The sequence below is a fragment of the Priceomyces carsonii genome (genome assembly GCF_900007245.1).
Source record: "Priceomyces carsonii strain CBS4050 genome assembly, scaffold: Debaryomyces_carsonii_scaffold_7, whole genome shotgun sequence".
Classification (NCBI taxonomy): Eukaryota; Fungi; Ascomycota; class Pichiomycetes; order Serinales; family Debaryomycetaceae; genus Priceomyces; species Priceomyces carsonii.
Genome location: NW_026946680.1, coordinates 601,566 through 615,989, shown reverse-complemented (window position 1 = coordinate 615,989; position 14,424 = coordinate 601,566). Strand labels below are relative to the sequence as shown.

The window sequence follows — 14,424 nt, the reverse complement described above, 5'->3', positions numbered from 1 at the left end:
AAAATAAACATTTTCTTCTGATTCACATAGTTAGGGATCAAATTAGAACAATCTTAATGAAAAGCTCGTCTCGTAGAGATTATTAGCGTCTCGCACTTGAAATAGCGGAAGACTAAAGGAATTGATGGGAGAGTGTCCCCGTAGTTATAGCACCAATACAATATAATCTATCACTAAAGTTTGTAACAGATTCCGTAATTATTTCCTTTTTTAGTATAATTAGTAAAGTGCGAGGCGTATGTAAACAACAAAAATCTTTTCTCAAGGTAGCGGGACTGATTTCTTCTTTATAGTTCCATATATCAAAAAGTCAGTGCAAAGTATCAAGTAGCTCAGAGCGCTAAATTCACTGAATCATAGTATATTAGTTTTCGATCTAGTGAAAATCTGAACTTGTGAGTGCTATTTGGGTTATAAGCTACGCGATCCAAGCATTGAAGAGGTATTTGGTGTACAAAGCAACGGACAGTGTTGATCTAAAATCTTTGATTGTGGATTAATTGAAATAGTAGAGGGACCTTAATTAGAGGATCTGAGAGAAAGCAGATCCGTTTGAAAGGTGTTGTAACTGAAGCGACGCCAAGAGAAGAGGTTAAAAAAAACACCTTAAGTGCTAAAAAAAGATTGGAAAAATCGGCAACACAAAAAACTCTTTATACATGTCATTTAATAGAAAAAGCGGTGAATCTAGTGTTTTCCAGGACTATGATCCTGAGGCGGGAGAGATAAACCGTAAGAGATCTTTGGTTAGGCCAGAGAGATCACGTATCAGCCATGATCATCCTAGATACCACTATTCACAAATTGCGTCGCAGGAGGCGGATCATTTAAAAATCATGCCTTCAACCACTGGATTAGATCCACAAATTTCTAACCATGATCCTCGCGAGAATGTTGAATTTTCTCCATCTTACTCGAACAGAAACTCGACGGGCGAAGAAGGCATTCCTTTGATGGACATAGGAAACAAAAAGGCTTCCCCCAAACGTAAGGGTACATTAAATGGCGGCCGAGAGGTGTTTGGTTTAAATGATGAGGTAGAACATTCGCCTCGTAGGAGGGCTACGAAGCGAGCAAAAAACCCAGCATATTTAGAAGGAAAGAAACCCAAGCATGATATTTACTTCTGGAAGGTATACTGCTACCTTATTACTTTTTGGGCTCCAGCTCCATTACTTAAATTATTTGGATTACCAACTAAGCTGAGACAGTTCGCATGGAGAGAAAAAATCGGATTGATTTCGTGCATTTTATACATCGGGACATTTGTCGCCTACTTAACCTTTGGGTTCACCAAAACCGTTTGCTCAAATAAGCAAATCAGAACTAGGATTAACCATGTAAATAGTGGATATTTGATCATCAATGGTCGATCGTTCGACTTGACTTCATCGAAGCATCCAAAAGCAGCAGGAATCACAAGTGGTGCCAATGTTCTATACCCACCTATTAATGCCGGAGGTAAAGACGCATCTTTCTTGTTTCAAAATGTCAATGGTAATTGTAAGAATTTGATAAAACCAAAGAAGGACTGTTCCATTCCAGTCAAGGATGGCGATGAGTTGGCATGGTATATGCCCTGCCGCCTCTTTGATCAAGATGGTTCTAGTAAACCAAATTTCACAAAGGCGTATTATGAGGGATGGGCCTGTCACACTAGCTCTATTTCGAGAAAGGCTTATTATAATATGAAAGTGAATGGCGATGTCTATTTTACTTGGGATGATATTAAAGATGAATCTAGAAACTTAGTTGTGTATTCAGGAAATGTGCTTGATTTGAATTTGATTGATTGGATTCAGTCTGATGATCTCACTTACCCTGATCTATTTGACAAGCTAAGAGACGATAACACTTATAAAGGGCATGATATCTCACTTGTTTTAACCAACAAAGACGAAAGGCAAGCAGCTAGGTGTCTTTCAGAGATTATAAAAGTTGGTACCATCGATTCAGACACTATTGGATGTCTTGCTTCAACTGTTGTATTGTATATCTCTTTGGTCTTCATTTTGTCTGTTGTTGTTGCTAAATTTTTGATGGCATGTTATTTTAGATGGGTTATTGCTAGAAAGCAAGGTGCCACTGAAATTGACAACAAATCTATGTTTGAGAGAAATAAAGAAATTGAAAACTGGGTTGACAATCCTGCTGCTCAAGGGGAAATTAAGACGGTTCCTGAGAGGGCTAGGGCGAATTACAAACCAAACAAAACCAACAGACAAAGTGTGTTTCATAGATCCAGCAGATTGTCTGTGGCCCCTAATGTTGATTTATCAAAATACTATGACTACTCAGATCATTTGTCGAAGAGCTTCAAGTACACCACTATGTCTACGCAAGCTGCTATGCTAGATAGAAATAGGAATAAAAGCAGCAATAGAGTTGCTAACAGACAGTCAACATTATATTTGAATGAGTTCAACTCTTCAACAGATTTCTTAAACAGACCAGCATCTACAATTAACCCATTTGAGACATTAGAAGAACAAGCAGCTACCGGACTATCCCCTGATATTATCCATCCTGACGTTGTTCCTCAACCTCCAGTGGAATATCAACCATTTGGATACCCGTTGGCTCATACGATGAACTTAGTCACTTGTTATTCGGAAGACGCAGAAGGATTGCGTACCACCTTAGATTCCATCGCAACAACCGGTTTTCCAAATTCTCACAAGTTGATAGTCATTATTTGTGATGGTATAATCAAGGGGTCTGGTAATGATATGACAACACCAGATATTGCCTTAAGCATGATGACTGATTTTTGTATTCAACCCGATGACGTGGTGCCTTATTCTTATGTTGCTGTTGCACAAGGTAGCAAGCGTCATAATATGGCTAAGGTCTATTCCGGGTTCTACAAATATGACGATGAAACAGTTCCAGTAGAAAAGCAACAGAGAGTACCAATTTTAACAATTGTGAAATGTGGAACACCAGCAGAAGCCAGTGCAGCAAAACCTGGTAATAGAGGTAAACGTGATTCTCAGATTATTTTAATGTCCTTTTTGCAAAAAGTCATGTTTGACGAAAGAATGACTCAATTGGAATTCGAAATGTTGGTCAATATTTGGAGAGTTACGGGCTTGATGGCAGAATTTTATGAGATCGTTTTAATGGTGGATGCAGATACCAAGGTTTACCCTGATTCCTTAAACCACATGGTTGCTGAAATGGTCAAGGATCCGATGATTATGGGACTATGCGGTGAAACAAAAATTTCAAACAAGGCTCAAACATGGGTTACAGCAATTCAAGTATTTGAATATTACATTTCTCATCACCAAGCGAAGGCTTTCGAATCAGTTTTTGGTGGTGTTACTTGTTTACCAGGATGTTTCTGTATGTATAGGGTGAAGGCTCCAAAGGGCTCTGATGGGTACTGGGTTCCTATCCTAGCAAATCCAGATATCGTTGAGCGTTATTCAGATAATGTTACTGATACTTTGCATAAAAAGAATTTGTTACTTCTTGGTGAAGATCGTTACTTATCATCCTTAATGTTGAGAACTTTTCCTAGGAGGAAACAGATTTTTGTACCCAAGGCTGCTTGTAAAACAATTGTACCGGATACCTTCAAGGTCTTGTTATCACAGCGTAGACGTTGGATCAATTCAACTGTCCACAATTTGTTGGAATTGGTATTAGTGAAAGATTTGTGTGGTACATTTTGTTTTTCTATGCAGTTTGTTATATTCATTGAATTAGTTGGAACACTCGTGTTACCGGCAGCAATTTGTTTCACGATTTATGTTATCATTGTTGCCATCGTTTCCAAACCAACGCCAATTTTGTCATTAGTCTTGTTGGCAGTCATTTTTGGGTTGCCTGGTTTCTTAATTGTAATCACGGTTTCTTCATGGTCTTACGTGGTCTATTTCTTTATTTATATTGTTGCATTACCAATTTGGAATTTCGTGCTACCAAGTTACGCTTACTGGAAGTTCGATGACTTTAGTTGGGGTGACACTAGACAGGTTGCAGGAGGTGATAAAGGTGATCATAGCACATCAGCAGGTGAATTTGATTCGTCCAATATAACTATGAAACGTTGGAGAGAATACGAGAGGGATCGTAAAAATCAGGATTCTGGTTTGGAGGTTCCTGGTGCAATTTGGGATCCATCGATGGAAAAGACAATAAGTGACGGATATTCGGATGAGTCTAATACATCTCCATAGTATCTTGGTTTAAGAATGTCATTTTTGACACAATTAGGAAGATGAGAATGTCTATCTATAAAATATAGATTTGTTTATATACTAAATCAAGAATGAACAAGAATTTTTATGCGTCAATTAATATCAAGTAGAGTGAACCCAATCCCCGTGTGTATAAAACCTAAGTTTACATGGATACGATTTTATAATCAGGCTATGCTGATAGGAGCGAATCATGGAATATGAAGTTTCTCTATTACTTCAATGCCTACGACGAGGTGTATGACAATAATAAAATGCGGCCAGCAGGTATAAAGAAAGGACTCAAAAAGTACACTAAATTCATTTATTCTTTGAAATTATATATGAATTGCCAAAATTAAGAAGCCGAAGACAAAAGAGAATAATTTAAACGTATAGAAAAGAAGTCTAAGCCTTATGATTGAATTACCAGACATGATTGTGAACGAGGGTATACGAACGTCGAACCGATTAAACTGTAAGTAATCCTAAGATTTTATTAACTGCTCAATGCTGAACCTGCAACACTCAATAAGATCTTCTTTTAACCAAAGTGGTAGCATAAGAGTCATCAGTCAATGCAGCGGCAGCAGCAGAAGCAGCAGCCAAACCTGTAGCGTCACTACCAGTTCCTGAGGTCAAAGTTGCGAAGAGATCATCAGCAACACTTGCAGTTGTGGTAGAGCCAGAAGATGATGATGATGATGAATTGCTTCCTAAGAGCTCATCTAAAAGCTTTGATATGTCTGAACCATAAGTACCGCCATGTTCACCAAGGTAGTCAACTATTTCTTCAAGAAGGCCGTTCTTTTTAGCGTAAGAGTAGAACTCGGTTCCAAGGGAGAGTGCAGTTTTGCCAAGAGATTCAGCCAAACTAATGTATTTAGATGGATCATCCTTAATGCTGTCGATGGCTTTAGAAACGAGACCAGAGCTCTTTACTTCGTTGTAAACCCAAGCGAGAATATCACTGGCATCTCTTTTAGACAAGTACTCCAGATCGACTATGTCACGCTTCTTTGCAGCTGCCGTAGTAGTAGCAACTGTTGCTGATGTGGTAGTGGTTGTGGCAGCACTGCTTCCTGTCTTATTAGCGATAATTTTTTCAACTAAAGCCAAAACTGTACCAATCGAAGCTTTAACTGCATCAAAGATTGCACTTTTTAAGTCAGAGTCCTTTAAAAGAGTACTCAAAATATTCTTTAATAAGCCAGAGTCCCAGATGGTTTTAATCAAAGCTGGTCCTTCAGCCAAAAGAGTTTTCAAAATGGCCTTACTTACTGTGACAACTTCAGATCTGAAAGCACTGTTTGTAGACAAAGTATCCCATACTTCCCCAATAATACCAGAGTTGATGACAGCAGAAAGTAAATTGACAATAACGTTGTCAGCTCTCTTAGAAAGCTCCATGTGTTCATCACCGGAAGCAAGCTGTCTCTTTTCTTCAATTTGCTTGAATTCAGCTAAAAGATCCATCATCTTGTTGGCTTCAGATCTTCTCACGAGTGTTGAGCCTTGGTTTAAAGCTGGGGTGGCAGCGGCCATAGTAGATGATGCAAAAAGCGCAAGGACGGCAGTATTGGAAATCTTCATTGTTCGTGGTACTTCAGTTGTAGTCTATGGTCGGTAACGTTCTTTTAGAACAATTCTGTTAGGATTATCTTACTTAAGTTCTTTTTCTTAGTTTACAATACAGCAGCTCACATCATTTTTATATTTCACCTTCCTTTTCACCTATTCTATTCGCAACTACGCATTCCACCTTTGTCACAGTCCTTTAACTCATCTAGGAAACTTATGGCTCTAATTGTTTTCTCCACACACAAACCTTCTCTCCATATTGCTTAATACGAAGATTTACTTATTCTTTCCGCCACTTCTGCTGTAGATTTTGTTATCCTTTTGGGGTTAGTTTTTCTTCATGTTTACAAGTATTCAGATAGAAATTTCCATTTTAGGAAGTGTGATGAATGCAAAAAAATCTCGAGAAGTGCAACATTACCCAAAAAGGAAATCCTTGTGAAAGCTGAGCTGCGAATTCGGTAGGAATTGGGCTTGGACTTGACATAGGGCTAGAAGAAGGCAGGAACAGTAAGAGTATGACAATCGAAACCTAAATTCTTGACCAATTCAAAGACTTTTCTTGGACCAAGTAGTTGGCTTACGCTACAAGAATAGTGTAGGGTTTTACAGGAAGAAGAAGTAGTTAGCGCGCCCAGTTTGAGCTAGTTATTATAGATGAAAGATATCTACTTGAAAAGAACTATTTAGTGAAAGCTACAAAACAGTACATCCGGTGCTTAACGCTAAACTTTCCAGCAGTGGGGCATCTGTGCATTTCTCAAAATAGCTCGACAATCTAAAAACTTCTTCATATGGATAGCCCTCTTAGGCTGCCGAGATGAAACAGAGGGGAATAAATAGGTAGGGAAATAGATTCAAGGACTTGCTATTAGGAAATCCATTCTGTAAGATTCGCTTATGTTAGACGAAGAGAAGTATGTGGGTCCATGAAATTCTATATTCAAACGGCACAACACATTCTTGTTTTCTTCATAGACTTTATTGTGTTACTCGTAATTCTATCTGAAATATTCAGGAACAAACTAGAATTAGATTATGGTGAAAGTGCGTTGTAGAATTGTCTAAAACAAAGATAATACTAGTAACAGAACTAGTAATTCTATGAATTAACACGATCGTACTCCGGAAAAGACAAAAACGAGAAATTAATGGGCCTGTTCAGCTGTTTCTACTGTAAACTCCAATGTTCAAATCAAAACCACGCTGAAGCAGCCTTCTTTCTTACGAGCAGAAAAATCATGTAGAATTAAACCACTTCCTACCATTCAGTTTCCTGTTGCAGGTTACTGTAATTAAGATGTGGGGACCCTTTTTAAGGTTTTCAGGTATAGTCGCTTTGCAACCCGATAAGATTAATACCAAAGACTACAATCGGCCAGGGGAATATTTATTTCAGAAAAGTTAATTCACATATACTAATGAAGGAAATCTGATAGCTCCATCTTTCAAAGCATCCATTAGCACAAAAGGTTTGGACTGTTGAATGATATAGGCCCTCCAGCTCATTTTAGTTTCTGTTAAGTCATCAGACATCTTATCTTTTTCTAAAAGTAAACTTATTCAGAGACCTTTCAATAACAATCCAACCACAAATGATTGCCTTGCATATCTTCTTGAAAGAAATATGAAATTAGACCTCAGGGTGTATTGAAATTTACTCCTTAAACTTACCCACAAAGGGTCGATGTAGTGTAGCCTTAAGAAATAAAAGCAAGTTATCAAAATCGCTGGCATCTATACGTCTAAGCTCGCCAAATACACAAGTTCCTTTAACATAAACGTTAATGAGAGATATCTATGAAGAAACGCATCAATCTAGAATAGTTGAGAGACTAATATTCATTTTAATGAAAGAGCTTTGCTGTATTAGGCCCCAAACTAAGTCGGCCACAAGCACTTATAAGAGAAAAAATTTAGAAAAACAATTGTCTCGATTTCCTGGAATATATGTCTAGTGCTTCTTCGTTTGGTACTTCTAACAGCAATACTCTTTGTTGCTATTTTGTAGACGAAGATACTATTCGCTAAGCTGAAAAGACATTCATTAGCTCAGCTATTATCATCCATAAGGTTTTACTCTTCCGTTTCGAAGAGGTAAGAGTTTAACTGGATAGAATTAAATTTCCTTCCTATCTAAGTCAATAATATTGATATATATAGATTTGCGAACTATTGAAAAATTTTTAAAAATATCAGCATCAACAGTACTTTACCATGTACAGACAGCTTACCACCGCTGCAACGACCCTCAGGGGAAGTATACGCTTGGCGTATGGCATTCATAGAGTGCCTGGAGCTTCGTTTGCTTTTCCACGAGAATTTCATGGGTCTACAATCAGATTTAATGAAACGACTATTCCGAAAACATATGAAGAGGAAAAGGTCATAATCGATAAAATTAACTCTGAAAATCTCACAGAGAAGGACCATGCACTGTCTTCGAGGATTAGAAATATAGGTATCCTGGCTCACATTGATTCGGGAAAGACCACATTCACAGAACGAGTTCTTTTCTATACTGGTAGAATCAAGTCTATCCATGAGGTTAGGGGCCGTGATTCCGTTGGAGCCAAGATGGATCATATGGATTTAGAAAGAGAGAAAGGTATTACTATCCAATCCGCAGCGACATACTGTTCATGGGATAAAGACAACAGGGACTACCATTTCAATTTGATCGATACGCCTGGCCATATCGACTTCACAATTGAAGTGGAAAGAGCCCTTAGAGTTTTGGATGGTGCTGTCTTAGTCGTTTGTGCTGTACTGGGTGTTCAATCTCAGACTGTTACTGTTGACCGTCAAATGCGTCGTTATAACATTCCTAGAATAACTTTTATCAATAAGATGGATAGGATGGGTGCTGACCCTTTCAGAGCTATTGAACAAATCAACGCTAAACTTAAAACCCCAGCAGCTGCTATTCAAGTTCCTATCGGTTCTGAATCTGAGTTAAAAGGTACTGTAAATATTATTGATCGTGTTGCCTTGTATAATGAAGGTGCACAAGGAGAAATCTTGAGGACTGATGCTATTCCTGAAAACTTGAAGGAATTAGTAGAGGAAAAGAGACAAATTTTAATTGAAACCTTAGCAGATGTTGATGAGGAGATTGCTGATATTTATTTAGAAGGTGAGGAGCCTACTGTTGATCAAATTAAGAAAGCTATAAGAAGAGCGACAATCGCAAGAAAGTTTACTCCTGTCTTAATGGGTTCCGCATTAGCCAATAAAGGAGTGCAGCCTGTGTTAGATGCAGTTGTGGATTACTTACCTCAACCAAACGAGATCTTGAATACTGGTTTAGATGTCTCTTCTGAAGTTGAAAAGCCAATTCATTTAGTTCCGTCTAGCTCGGCTCCATTTGTAGGTCTCGCTTTCAAGTTAGAGGAAGGAAAATACGGCCAGTTGACATATATTAGAGTTTATCAGGGAAAATTGAAGAAAGGGACATACATGAATCATCTCAAGTCAGGCAAGAAGGTCAAGCTTGCAAGATTAGTCAGAATGCATTCCAATGATATGGAGGATGTCGACGAAATCGGAGCAGGTGAAATTTGTGCTACTTTTGGGGTTGATTGTTCTTCTGGGGATACTTTTATTGGGCAAAACTCAGATCAGCAAATAGCTATGAGTTCAATGTTTGTACCGGAAGCAGTTATTTCGCTAAGTATTCAACCAAAGGCCAAAGATAATGGAAGTTTTTCTAAAGCCTTGAATAGGTTTCAGAAGGAAGATCCCACTTTTAGAGTCAAATATGACCCGGAATCAAAGGAAACAATTATCTCAGGAATGGGTGAATTACACTTGGAGATTTACGTGGAAAGAATGAAACGTGAGTACGGAGTTGAATGTGTCACTGGAAAGCCTCAGGTGTCTTACAGAGAATCTATCACCGCTTCAACTACATTTGATTACACTCATAAGAAGCAAAGTGGAGGATCTGGTCAATATGGTCGTGTTATCGGTGAAATGACACCAATTGTTGGTGAGAATAAGTTTTCTCAGCACATTGTTGGAGGAAAGATACCAGAGAAGTTCTTGTTTGCTTGTTCTAAGGGATTTGAAGATTCTTTGGAAAAGGGTCCTTTAATTGGTCATCGTGTTTTGGGTGTCCACATGCACATTAATGATGGACAAACACACGTAGTGGATTCTTCTGAATTATCGTTTAGAACTGCTACCCATGGCGCTTTTAGACAAGCATTCTTGGATGCCCAGCCAGTAATCTTAGAACCTATTATGTCAGTTGAAGTTACTGCGCCCAACGAATTTCAGGGAAGTGTTGTTGGCTTACTTAATAAAATAGGAGGAATGATTAATGAGACCACTAATGGACAAGATGAGTTCACTGTGAATGCGGAGTGCTCATTAAACTCCATGTTTGGTTTTTCTACGTCATTAAGAGCTTGTACCCAAGGTAAGGGCGAGTTCACATTAGAATTCGATAAATATTCTCAATGTTCGCCTCAATTGCAGAAACAATTGATTGCTGACCACGAGAAAAAGAATCAAAAGAAGTAAATAGGAACGAGAACGGTTGCCGTTAGGTGACATGACTTCTCAAACAAAGTCAATTGTTTTATTATCTTGTATATACTTATTTATACGTTTCTACTACACGATATAGCCATTTTTACTAGATATTATGTGAACGTAAACATTAATGAAAAAGAAAAAAAACCTAACTATGATACCTTCAAACTGATAATAACTAAAGAATACATGTGGAAAACTGTATATCACCAATTATAGTTTTTTCATTCCTTTTCTAATGTTTAAGCTTTAACTAAAGCCTTTTTAACAGCGTATCTTCTTTGCTTCTTTAAGACCATGACTTGGAATCTTTCAAAGTCAGTTAATTGAGATCTCTTTTCTCTAGAAGCTAATTTCTTTGCCCATGAAGTTGAAGCCCACTTGGCATCAATATCAGCAGCAGCCCACTTCTTGTTAACATTGGCAGTTCTTGCACCTCTGGTAAGGTTTGGCAATACAACTGGAGTCAAGGTGACCTTACTCAAGTATACAGCCTTTCTTTGAACGTTAGGACCATCAATCAAAACCTATAAATGTTAGTATTGAATTTTCAATAATGTATTGAGGTTCAGGAACTAAGAACGATCGTCAACATACTTCTATACCTCAGAAGACTCTTCGTGTTTTGGTTCTCTCTAGTGATCTTCATTTAATTATTTCATCTACTTTTGTCCTTCGATGTATTCAGTATTATTTGAACGATCTTGCCTTAGCTCCATTTATCCCATACTTAGTTTCTTGTAATACATACTCTCTTCTGATCAATTATCTCAACAATAGTAGCCAACTTCTTGTCTTCTTGTAAGACAATACGTCCGACTTCAACAAATCTCCAGTTGGCGGTCTTAACAGTAGAATATGATGACATTTCTGATTTATCCAGCTATTTGACTTCCTTCAACCGAAAAATTCTTGTTATAATTAAGCTAATATATAAACTAACTTAAATGTCAATAACCAGACTTTGATCTTGTGAATATCTATAACAACCACTAATAAAAATTTTGATAGAGTAGACTCATCTACTAATGCTCGGCAGGTGCGAGAGTCGTGAGGTTTTGGGTGAAAAAAATTTAAAATTACACAAACATGGTCGCAGTCATTTAAGCACGTGCAAGAATAAAACGTGATTTAGGGCACGAAACTTAGAATGAAACAGGAAGTCTTTGCTGGTGAACTGAAGTTGCTCATATGATCAATCACATGACCTTTGGTTATCCGGCATAAGGCTTCGATGTCCACATTTTGAACATGCGAAGACAGCCTGCAAAGAAAAGCGAATACCTTCTATACTTGACCATCTAAAATTGGAAGAACAATATAGTAGACTTTTTTATTATATACCTATGCTCTTCATAATCCAGTCTGCATCCCAGCCTTTGCAGAGACTTGGTTGAAGACAGGTTGTTGAACTGCTTACCCTATGATGATGAATAATTTGCGTTCTAGAGTGTTGATCCTGAAACTATGCCTGGTTTCTTAGTAGGAACAGCATGTCATGCGACCAATCTATTTCTGAGGGTGTTTTGGGCAGAGTTAACGAAAATCAGTCCCTTTTTAATCCTTTCCCAGCCTATCTGTCGTTCAGACTTAATTTTGTAGACTGCTGTAGAGAAGCGAAAATGCACGTGATTTGGATTTACTTATTGGTGGTCCTCACGAAGATGACTCTTAAAGATTGTGGGCGTCTAAGCGTATGGTACAGTGGCTCAGAAGGACGTACAACCTTATACAACGTCAAAGAAATATGTCTAGTAAGCAGGCAGTATCTCAGCCACATTGGAACAAGCCGACCAACGAGCAGCGTAGTGGAACTGTGTCTCATTCGCCTAAGTTGAAAGTTTACAATTCACTTACTAGGAATAAGAATGAATTTATACCTATTAGGGAGGGACATATAACTTGGTACTGCTGTGGTCCAACAGTTTATGATTACTCACATATGGGACATGCCAGGAACTATGTTTCGACAGATATCTGTAGAAGAATTCTCCAGGACTATTTTGGTTATAATATCACATTTATTCAAAATGTTACTGATATAGATGACAAAATTATTATAGCAGCTCGTCAGGAGTATTTGTTTGAGCAAAAGTTAGCTGAAATACCTTCCGTGGACCCTACGTTAATCGACCAATCGAAGACTTTTTTAATAAGCTACGTTGAAAAGAATTTACCTGAATTTAATGGAAGTTTGGAGCAGGATTTCACTTCGTGGGCTAATAATGCTGATGTTGCTGAGATTTCTAAGGATAAACCAAAGTTTCCTATGTACCTCAAAGCAGCATCAAGGGCACATGAAGCTATATTTATCTCTAAGGACAAGATTTCTATAGAAGATTTCTTATCTGCTATCAAAGAAGTGGCCATGCCATACTTGGATAAGGAATTTGGCGCTAGTGTCAATGATCCTTCAATCTTCAAAAAGCTTCCGTTATTTTGGGAGAAAAAGTTTAACGAAGATATGGCAAGACTAAATGTGATGCCATCGACTGTCACCACTAGAGTTTCAGAGTATATCCCAGATATAATCAAGTTCGTTCAAAGAATCATCGAAAATGGATTTGCTTACGTTTCAAAAGATGGGTCAGTTTACTTTGATACTGCAAAATTTGAAAGCAATCCCAAACATGATTATGCAAAATTGCAACCATGGAATAAAGGCGACTTATCGTTAATTAATGATGGCGAGGGCTCTTTGACAACTGGTCAAGATAGAAAGAAAAATCCGGCTGATTTTGCTTTGTGGAAGTCTTCTAAACCTGGCGAGCCATCGTGGTCATCTGAATGGGGTGAAGGTAGACCTGGATGGCACATTGAATGTTCTGTAATGGCTTCAGATTTTACAGGAGAGACAATGGATATTCATTCTGGTGGAATAGATTTATGTTTTCCTCATCATGATAATGAACTAGCCCAATCAGAGGCCTGTTTCGACAATAAACAATGGGTGAACTATTTCATGCATAATGGACATCTACATATCCAGGGTCAAAAAATGTCTAAATCTTTAAAAAACTTCATCACAATTGAAGAAGCCTTGAAATCTTATTCATCAAGGCAATTACGGTTGGTTTTCGCCATAAGCCCATGGGAAAAACCTCTCGATTTTAAGGATACTCTAATCAAAGAAGTTAAGTCAATCGAGTCGACATTATCCAAATTTTTCACCACGCTTCGTGCTTTGAACCTTGACTATAAGAATGCAGTTGAAAGTGGCGAATATATATCTAGAAGGTGCAATGAACCCGAAAAACAGTTGTATAGTGATCTCTGCAGGGCGCAAGATGATGTTTATGCAGCATTTTGTGATAATTTAGCATCTGGTCAAGCATTGAGGGTCATTACTGACTTGGTTTCGAAGGCAAACAACTACATTCAAAGCCATTCAGGTACTGATGCCTTAAGAATCGAGGTTTTGCTTCTGGTCACTCGCTGGATAACCAAGATATTGAATATTTTAGGTTTTCCTGCAAGAGACGACAACTTGGGCTGGAGGGATCCGAAAGAGGGGCTCGACGATATCTCCAGCTCTTCCAAAGAAGATATATTGCTACCTTACGTCAAGATCTTATCGAAATTTCGTGATGAAATTCGTAATTTGGCGATATCCAAAACCAACTCTCTGGGTGAATATTTAAGTGCCACTGATTCGATCAGATCAGACTTGATTCATTTGGGAATTTCTTTAGATGATCGTCCAAATGGAGAAGCTTTAATCAAGTTTTTGAATAAACTGGAGCAACAAGAATTAATTGACCAACAAGCTGCTAAGGAACATGCCCTTCTCGAGAAGCAAAGAAAAAAGCAGGAATTGGCTGCAGCCAATGCCAAAAAGGAAGAGGAAAGACTCGCAAAGATGAAAGTTGATCCTAAGGTAATGTTCAAAGACCCTAAACTCTATTCTGAGTGGGACGAAGCTGGTCTCCCGACAAAAGACGTGGACGGAGTAGAAATTACCAAAAGTATGAAAAAGAAGTTAACAAAGCAATATCAACAACAAGAAAAGCTCTTCCATGAGTTCTTGAAGTCGCAATCGAGCTAAATGTGTCTGTTAAATAGAATATTGTCTCGTATATAAATAATAGATTTTTCTTCCATTTTGCATTTAACATTT

General features: G+C 38.0%; 5 protein-coding genes across 5 annotated transcripts; 3 read left to right on the top strand and 2 right to left on the bottom strand.

Annotated features, from left to right (window-relative positions):
- Window positions 1–659: 659 nt before the first annotated feature.
- On the top strand, window positions 660–4,187 carry CHS3 (chitin synthase; the record flags this gene model as incomplete). Its single annotated transcript, XM_062956262.1, has 1 exon — window positions 660–4,187. The coding sequence occupies one exon, from the start codon at window positions 660–662 to the stop codon at window positions 4,185–4,187; it is 3,528 nt and encodes a 1,175-aa protein (XP_062812783.1).
- A 528-nt stretch (window positions 4,188–4,715) lies between these two features.
- Window positions 4,716–5,780, bottom strand: OP4 (Op4p; the record flags this gene model as incomplete). Its single annotated transcript, XM_062956261.1, has 1 exon — window positions 4,716–5,780. One exon carries the CDS (start codon window positions 5,778–5,780, stop codon window positions 4,716–4,718), a length of 1,065 nt encoding a protein of 354 aa, XP_062812782.1.
- Window positions 5,781–7,985: 2,205 nt separating this feature from the next.
- Window positions 7,986–10,295, top strand: PRCAT00006134001 (uncharacterized protein; the record flags this gene model as incomplete). The annotated part of the gene is made up of 1 exon (XM_062956260.1): window positions 7,986–10,295. The coding sequence occupies one exon, from the start codon at window positions 7,986–7,988 to the stop codon at window positions 10,293–10,295; it is 2,310 nt and encodes a 769-aa protein (XP_062812781.1).
- Window positions 10,296–10,549: 254 nt separating this feature from the next.
- Window positions 10,550–11,175, bottom strand: RPL14 (60S ribosomal protein eL14; the record flags this gene model as incomplete). Its single annotated transcript, XM_062956259.1, has 2 exons — window positions 10,550–10,834; window positions 11,059–11,175. The coding sequence occupies 2 exons, from the start codon at window positions 11,173–11,175 to the stop codon at window positions 10,550–10,552; spliced, it is 402 nt and encodes a 133-aa protein (XP_062812780.1).
- Window positions 11,176–12,003: 828 nt separating this feature from the next.
- On the top strand, window positions 12,004–14,352 carry PRCAT00006132001 (cysteine--tRNA ligase; the record flags this gene model as incomplete). The annotated part of the gene is made up of 1 exon (XM_062956258.1): window positions 12,004–14,352. The coding sequence occupies one exon, from the start codon at window positions 12,004–12,006 to the stop codon at window positions 14,350–14,352; it is 2,349 nt and encodes a 782-aa protein (XP_062812779.1).
- Between the last annotated feature and the right edge of the window lie 72 nt (window positions 14,353–14,424).